Source organism: Populus nigra, chromosome 7 (assembly GCF_951802175.1).
Source record: "Populus nigra chromosome 7, ddPopNigr1.1, whole genome shotgun sequence".
Taxonomy (NCBI): domain Eukaryota; kingdom Viridiplantae; phylum Streptophyta; class Magnoliopsida; order Malpighiales; family Salicaceae; genus Populus; species Populus nigra.
In genome coordinates, this window is record NC_084858.1 from 6,847,946 (window position 1) to 6,855,996 (window position 8,051).

General features: G+C 36.0%; 2 protein-coding genes across 3 annotated transcripts; both read left to right on the plus strand.

Annotated features, from left to right (window-relative positions):
* Positions 1–1,126: 1,126 nt before the first annotated feature.
* On the plus strand, positions 1,127–4,050 carry LOC133698425 (deSI-like protein At4g17486). Of its 2 annotated transcripts, XM_062121337.1 has the most exons (5): positions 1,131–1,240; positions 1,360–1,396; positions 2,393–2,645; positions 2,751–3,038; positions 3,393–4,050. In XM_062121337.1, exons 3-5 carry the CDS (start codon positions 2,435–2,437, stop codon positions 3,635–3,637), a joined length of 744 nt encoding a protein of 247 aa, XP_061977321.1. In that variant the 5' UTR covers positions 1,131–1,240; positions 1,360–1,396; positions 2,393–2,434; the 3' UTR covers positions 3,638–4,050. The 2 variants fall into 2 exon arrangements, with proteins under 2 accessions (XP_061977320.1, XP_061977321.1); XM_062121336.1 differs by having other exon boundaries at positions 1,127–1,396.
* Positions 4,051–4,511: 461 nt separating this feature from the next.
* On the plus strand, positions 4,512–6,948 carry LOC133698926 (probable NAD(P)H dehydrogenase (quinone) FQR1-like 1). The gene is made up of 2 exons (XM_062122037.1): positions 4,512–5,281; positions 6,337–6,948. Exons 1-2 carry the CDS (start codon positions 4,734–4,736, stop codon positions 6,593–6,595), a joined length of 807 nt encoding a protein of 268 aa, XP_061978021.1. The 5' UTR covers positions 4,512–4,733; the 3' UTR covers positions 6,596–6,948.
* The last annotated feature ends 1,103 nt before the right edge of the window (positions 6,949–8,051 follow it).

The following is an 8,051-nucleotide window of genomic DNA, read 5'->3' on the forward strand; positions in this document are numbered from 1 at the left end:
ATTATATTTTTTAATAAGTTTTGTCAAGTTGCTATGGCAGTATGCCTAGTCGAGCCATCATATTTCACATAAAAAATTAATTTACATCTAAGAAATAGATAACTATATTTAAAACCATAGACTAAAATAACTTTCAATTAAAGTTTATAATGAAATTCTAACATTAATGCTTTTTTTTAATAAAAAAATCCATGTATTGTAAATGTGCTATAAAACAAATGAATAATACTCATCTAAAGTGGTCCACGAAAAAAAGAAAAAAATAATAAAAATATTTGGTCTTCTGGTAGGCATTAAAACATTGGAGTTTTAGTGAAAGTCGGCAGGCATTTGTGAATTTAAACCTCATGGCAAGAACGCAATAAACTCAATTAAAATTTTAGTGCCTGAGAGTATGGTTTAATTGTTTTTTAAAGTATTTTTTACTTGAAAATGTATTAAAATAATATATTTTTTTATTTTTTTTAAATTATTTTTTGATATTAACGCATCAAAATGATCTAAAAATATCTAAAAATATTAATTAAAAATAAAGAAAAAAATAAAAATAAATTCAAATTTTTTTTAAAACGCTTTTGAAACGTAAAAATAATCAGAAAAATTTTCGGCAGTGATTTTTTTTATTGAGTTTTATAATTTAAATATTTTAATATTTATCAATCTAAATTATTATATAATTTAGCCCATGTAATTTTTAAAAATATAAAAATAAATGTGAAAGTAAAAAAATATAAATAGTAAATATACAAACGACTAAATTATAAAATAAATAACACTAAAAAAAACGTTATGAATTTTTTAAACTAAGGAGAATTCAGCGTGGCGTTACGTTATTAAGAATTTAAGAAATAAAATAATAAAGAACCTCAAGTAAGTAATATTGAGAGTTTTTCAGGTACTAATAAATACAAAAAAAAAAAAAATACTATCATCATAATACTTATTTTCCAGTAATTAATTACTTTTAACTAATAAATCAGACATCTAGCGCTGGAGAAAATAGAGAAGTCTCGTCTGATTTCCAAAAGCAACGCAGTCAACCCTCATGTCCCATCCCATCTGCTTTTACCTTTACCTTTATCAGTAAATTTGATAATCAATTATTATTGTTTTCTTCTTCTTTTCTTTATTGACTCTTCTCTCTTTCCTCACTGGACTTGCAAGAAAGGACAGCAGTTTCTGTGCTGACTCCAGCTTTCATTTCTGTCAGTTCCAGGACAAGAACAAAGGGGGAACAAATGTATGGGTCTCTGACACACACTGCTTCACCACCGCTGCATTCCCAGTAAATTTTATTCAATTTCTGACCCTTAAAATAAAACAAATGGCAGTTTTCTCATGGCATTCCCTTGTCAACAGATGCTATGGTTCTTGAATGGATAACCTCTAAAGTCAGGTAAAGCGGGTCTCTTTGTTTTTCAGTTTTCTATCATGGGTTTGCTTTGTTCTTGCAATGTGCCTACGATTCCCAACTTTTCTCTGATGGGTTTGCATTATTTTCGTGGAATTCTGAGAAGTTTGTGTTTGCTTTTCTTTTGCGGATTGTGAGTTCTTGTTTTGTTTGTTTTGTTTTTCTTTAGTAAGGAAAGTTAGTGTCTTTGATTCATAATTCTTCACAATGATTTTCATTTCTTGGATTTGCATTTTATTCCTTTAAGGAGTCTGGTGTGTTCTTTCCAGTTCTGAATTTCGTGATTTGTTTTGTAGTATTCACGGTCAATGTTTTCTTCTTTTGTTAACAATGGTGATTGTGTTCCTGGCTTTTCCTTTTTGAGTTTGTTGACCTGATCTGTCTCCTTGAAAGAGCCATTTTCTTTGAGAATTATGTGTAGCAGATCCACTTAGTTGATTTTTCAGCACTGCAATCTTTTTGTTGGGAAGCATCCTATTGTCCATTTGTCCTTTCTTTTTGTCACAATTCGGGAATGGTAAATGTCTGCTACGCTATGAGTGATTTTTGACTTGTGTCATTGCTAATGAATCGCAGCACTTTAGGTTTACTCATAGGATCTGGGATCCTCTGGTGTAGGGAATCTATTGTTCATATCTGACTCGCAGGTTAATGTCATAACTTAGGATTAAGAACCAAATAAAATTGCATTGATCAATGCAATCATCCAACACTCGTGTATCCCGATTAGTCAAGTTCTGTCTATCTAAATAGATACTCATTTCCGACCCTAATTTTGTCTGAGAGAGGATATAGCCAATTAGTTATTTATTGGTAAATTACAGCAGTTTTCTTTTCTGCTCTGTCAATACCATGAGGTTTCATCATTCACACACTATCCAAAAGATTAATTGCACTGTGTTTGGTTACTGTATTCTTTTCAGTTCCTTCCATCTTTCACTTAATATGGAATGGTTAATGTCTGTGAGTGCGCATTTGCAGATCAGAAATAGGTAGACTTGTTCCTGGTTTCATCCTTAAAACATGATATCACGACCAAAGAATGGGTGGCACTCTCTTATGCCCCTTTGTTTCAGGGGCAAAGCAGTCACAGGATTTTGTATCTTCCCAAAAGTTAAATCATCAGGTTATAGCCCAGGAAACACGCCTGTCTACCTGAATGTGTATGACTTGACAGACATTAATGGCTATGCCTACTGGGCAGGCTTTGGTATCTATCACTCTGGGGTGGAAGGTTAGCAGGACTTACTACACATTGCTGTTGATTGCCTTATCTTCGAATAGATCACGTATTTTATAAAATGCAATGAATCATTGGTGTCTTTATGCATGCTTACAGTCCATGGTGTTGAATATGCCTTCGGAGCCCATGACTACCCATCAAGCGGTGTCTTTGAGGTTGAACCCCGACAGTGCCCTGGTTTCAAGTTTAGGAAATCAATATTCATGGGGACAACAATCTTAGATCCCAAACAAGTTAGAGAGTTCATGGAGCTCCAATCTGCAAATTACAATGGTGATACATATCATTTGATTGTTAAGAACTGCAACCACTTCTGTGAGGATACATGTTACAAATTGACTGGGAACCGAATACCGAAATGGGTGAATCGACTAGCAAGAATAGGTATTGGATGAGTACCTTTCCTTTATGATACCCCTGTGCCTTTTTTTGCATGAGGTTTTAATACTTCTCATCAGTTGATTGTTGTGGATAATTGAACCGGCCCAAACACTCATGCTGCATTTTTATCATTTTATGTACGTTCCCTTCTCATCTCCTTGCCCTATCTTCAGTATTAAATGAAGGTAATCTCATGTAGCTTTTGACAGCAACAAGAAACAAAAGTTTAATCATATTTATCAGAGATTATTTACACGAGCTGGGTGTTCATACACCGTGCTTCCTTCCTCGTGACTGTTTCTCCATATAATCTATTGCATACACTGAACCTATTTTCACTCGTTAACTTTTCTTTAGGTTCACTCTGCAACTGTATACTCCCAGAGGCCCTTAAAGCCACTAAAGTACAGCATGACCCCAATTATCAAGAACGTGAAAGCGAAAAGAAGAGGCTAAGAAGTTCCTTCAGTTGCTTTTCATCAATATCAATGCCCCAAAGGGAAGTGTCCATGTCTTCATTGTTTCTACACTCTCACTACAAAGGCTGCCTACCACCATGGGAGCTGAAGAGGTCCAGAAAGGGTTCGATTAAGGAAGGATAAAAGGGAGTCTACTCCACAGAAAGATAACCAGTTGTGGCTTTGCAATTTTGGCATTTGGGGATATCAACATCTCTCTATTACCCACAACTCTCTCGGAAAGTAAATACGTGCTAGTTTGTTGTTTTTGAATGCTACAATAGATGACTTTACACCTCTTATCCTGTTTCTGCGGGGCTGCCTCCCAGGACTTTTCTCGTTCTCTTCGCAGATTGTATTCCGATGTTATGCAAAGTCTGTTTGCATTGGCGGAGAACTGATGTGGATTGCTCAGCTGTCCACGAATTACATTGAGCTCTTCATTTTCAGGCTCTTGCTGACTTTGGCTACATGTGCTATTTTTGTGGCAAAAAGTTTCCTCTTGTATTCTCGTTTGGTGCTGAATGCCCTTAAATTTCATTCTCATTATTTTACAACTTAAGTTGCTTTCTGTTCAACCGAGAAAAATCCCAACTAGAAAGACTCGAAAATAGCAAGATGTCCAGAGAGATTAATAATTAATAAAATAAGTTAAAGATGAACCATACTTGTTACTCTATGGCCTCCAGGTCTACGGGGCGTGTAACCTAACCAATTAAAATGGGACACTTGACTGAAAAACCAAGTAATTCAAGTAGACCAAACAGAGCTAAACATGGGATCTAACCCCTTTCAAAGAAAGGCGAAAGGTTATCTCAAGACATCCTAAAACAAACTATGCGTTAAGGACAGAGGAATGAGAAAATTGAAAGAAAACGAAAGAAGGGGGGAGCGAGCCGAGAGGGAAAAAAACTGTGCCTTTTGCTGTTACTTTCAGAACCCTACGACAACGTTTCATGTAGCACATATTACATGGACAGAAATGAAAATGCCAGCAAGATCAGCTAAGAAAAGAATAAAGTCAAAGACCAAGACCCAGACATCCAAATTCTTCATCTTTGTCGTTTATATTCCTGTTTATGCTGTACATTAATCAGGGCGATACAAAAAGTTAATCCTTCTCTTAACTTTAGCAACTATCCAATCTTTTGACCAGTTTAAGATTTCAAGAAACACACAAAGAAATCAAGAATTCTAAATTCTTGATCAGAAATTCAGGTTCTTTATTGAATTTTATGATATGGGTAAAGGTGGTGGGTGTGTACCAAGCAAGAGAAGACCCCCTTTTGAGGTACCTGATCAAGAACCTTCTCTCCAAGAAACAAACACTGCTATTTCCTCACAAAACCAAATCACATCCACAAACACAACGATCCCAGTTCAATATAATCCCACACTAGCAGTTAAAAAGTGCAAGATTTTTATTATTTTTTACTCAATGTATGCTCATGTGGAGTTAATGGCAAGAAGAATAAAGAAAGGCGTGGATTCCATTGAAGGGGTTGAAGGGGTTTTGTATAGGGTCCCAGAGACGTTGCTACAGGGTACTTTAGAGCAAATGAAGGTACCCCGGAAAGGAAATGATGTGCCTTTGATAAAAGTTGATGAGTTGGTTAATGCTGATGGCTTCTTGTTTGGATTTCCTACAAGATTTGGGTCCATGGCAGCTCAAATGAAGGCTTTTTTTGACTCGACTCATGAGTTATGGATGAAGCAGAAGCTTGCAGGTGTGCCTGCCGGGTTCTTTGTGAGCACCGGCACACAGGGTGGTGGGCAGGAGACCACTGCGTAAGTAAATGCTTGATTTGATTGTGTTATCTTGGTAATGCTAGATTTTTGGGTTATTTAATGAGAGATAATGGCTTTTGTTTTGCTATAATTTGATGCGATCAAGTTGGTGTATTAGTTTGGAAAGATTACAATCAATATTCTTTACAAAACGTTCATTAAGGTATGGAGAAATGGGATATATTTAGGAGTGGATAAGGTTTTTAAGGATGGCACATTAGACATAAATCTTATATATATAAACAAGAAAATATGGGATTTTATTGAAAGTTTCTGCTTAGAGTAATCCATAATTGAGTATGGCCTTCCAATACTTGTGATGGTATAGGATCATGAACATATGCATGGGTCAGTAAATTGATCCTGAAATTATTATCTGCAAATTATCAGAAAGAAGTCATTTGGAATCAGGGGACTTTCAATTTCAGGAACTGATTGGGAAAGTATTGCTAATAGCTCAAAGAAAGTTGTATGGTAGAAGTGATTTTGAGAAAAAAAGGGTGTTTGTAGGAAGATTTACTCTAGCAGGCCTTAAAATGTTCAGGATAATTCAGGAGTGATTTTATGAGAAATTTTGGTGATGCAGCTTATACATGGACTTTATTCCCTAATTGACTAGTGATTTCAATAATTTATTTATTGATTTATTGCTCGTTTGGTGGGGAGACGGATAGTTAAAGTTTGATTAGCTTTCCCAAACATCATTCTGTCAACCGGCAATGAAGGGATTTCTCATAGGTCTTAGATTGTTAGCTTGCCAAATATAGCAGAAACCAGGTGCCACAAGAATGTCTCGCTAAGGAACTGCATTTTTATTTATAGATGCTTAGGAAGTACCCTTGATCCAATTCCATAGAAATGTCCTCCTGATGACTTGATATCAGGTCCCTAAATGGGATTTTGCACTTCCCAGTTTCCTACTTCACTTTCAATTACATTCAAAAAGGACATGCAGTCAGAATAAATAGTATGCACTTATTTTAGGGTAACTTACCTTTTTGAAGTGTGAAAATTTATAATTCTCGTCAAATTGATTTCTTTTGTTCATTTTGCAGCTGGACAGCAATCACTCAGTTAGTCCATCATGGGATGGTCTTTGTCCCTATCGGTTACACCTTTGGAGCTGGAATGTTCAGAATGGATTCCATTAGAGGAGGATCTCCGTATGGTGCAGGAGTCCTTTCTGGAGATGGCACAAGAGAGCCAAGTGCAACAGAACTAGCTCTTGCAGAGCACCAGGGAAAATACATGGCTACAGTAGTTAAAAGATTTGCAAGGCCCTTTTCGCTGGCGCCTGGTGAAAAACACAACTAGTGCTGCTAAAACCAATATTCATTTGCATCTCTATTGTCCACCTTTTTTATATGTTGATCTCGTGCATGCTCTCTCTCGTGTTTGAATAGATATCACGTGTGTATAGATTTTAGACAGCTTAGGACTTCAGAGCTTATTCTGTAGTAGCTTAACATTACTACGTGCCCATTCTTCACTGGTTCCCAGCTTCTGGCTCCCTGTTTCTTCGGAGTGTTAGATCGTTCTACATGGTTTGGAGTTTATCATTTGATTGTATCGTTTTTTCTTCAGATGAACCATTTGATCGTCCAACCAAATTGATCGTTGATCAATAAAAATTGTGAGGTTGTGTTACTTAGCCTACCTTTTGCTTATGACTTGCCTGTGTTTTCTATCTTAAGCATTTTGCTGAGTCTTGCAATGTGAACGACTTGCTATTTACCCTATATATGAACCGTTGATCAAATTTGATTCCCTAAATCATTAGCCACCCTGAGCAGATAGAAAGAGTAGTTTTAAATGAGTCACCATCACTGGGCTGCGTTCTAATAAAATAGTAGAATTTTGAACAGTTTCGTGCCCTGATCAAAACTCTGCTCTGTTTTTTTTTTACGAAATCGACAAGGGTTCTGTTGACAGTTGCCTCATTTGCTGCTGAAGAAGAGGTCTTCGATGCTGTGAAGATTCAGTCAAGATTGGTTCCAGATTGTTAGGATGTTAGTTGCAAATAAAGCTGTCATAGATCAGCTCTTTCTCTGTTTTTATCTTCTCAATATTTTTCGGAATTCTGTTATCAAACTCTTCTATAAAAGAGTGATTTATCAATAAAGAATGTATTCTTCTATTTTACAACATTATATCTTTATCTTATTGCTGAGTTCTTGCATGTTCTTATACAATTTGTTTATGTCATAAACTACAAATTGGTATCAGAGCACATTGATTTTAAAGGGACCAGCTTGTGAGAAAGAGAGCAACATGTGAGAAACCCTTCTTCCACAAAAAAAAAAAAAACACAAAACACCAAAACCAAAACCTTTCATCATTCTTTCAAATGGCATCCAACACTTATTCTCTTACAACACCACCAGTATTTACTGGTGTGAACTACCAAATGTGGGCTGTGAGAATGAAAACTTACTTACAAGCCTGCGATTTATGGGATGCTGTTGACCAAGAACATGAACCTCAGCCTCTTCCTGCAGATCCAACCATAGCCCAAATCAGAAATAATCGTGAGGAGAGATCAAGGAAGTTCAAAGCCAAAACTTGTCTCTATGCTGCTGTTTCTGAAGCAATATTTCCAAGAATAATTGCTTTTGATACAGGGAAACAAATATGGAATTATCTCAAGGAGGAGTTCCATGGTAATGAGAGGACAATTCAAATGCAGGTTTTGAATTTGAGAAGGGAGTTCGAAATGCAGAAGATGAAGGACTCAGAAACTATCAGAGATTTTTCTGATAGATTACTCTCC

Excerpts from the sequence above, each read along its gene's own strand:
- LOC133698425 (XM_062121336.1), top strand. The coding sequence starts at position 2,435 with ATGATATCACGACCAAAGAATGGGTGGCACTCTCTTATGCCCCTTTGT. Across the intron at positions 2,646-2,750 it reads CTATCACTCTGGGGTGGAAG|TCCATGGTGTTGAATATGCC; the intron begins GTTAGCAGGACT and ends GCATGCTTACAG. Across the intron at positions 3,039-3,392 it reads GAATCGACTAGCAAGAATAG|GTTCACTCTGCAACTGTATA; the intron begins GTATTGGATGAG and ends ACTTTTCTTTAG.
- LOC133698926 (XM_062122037.1), top strand. The coding sequence starts at position 4,734 with ATGGGTAAAGGTGGTGGGTGTGTACCAAGCAAGAGAAGACCCCCTTTT. Across the intron at positions 5,282-6,336 it reads GGTGGGCAGGAGACCACTGC|CTGGACAGCAATCACTCAGT; the intron begins GTAAGTAAATGC and ends TTCATTTTGCAG.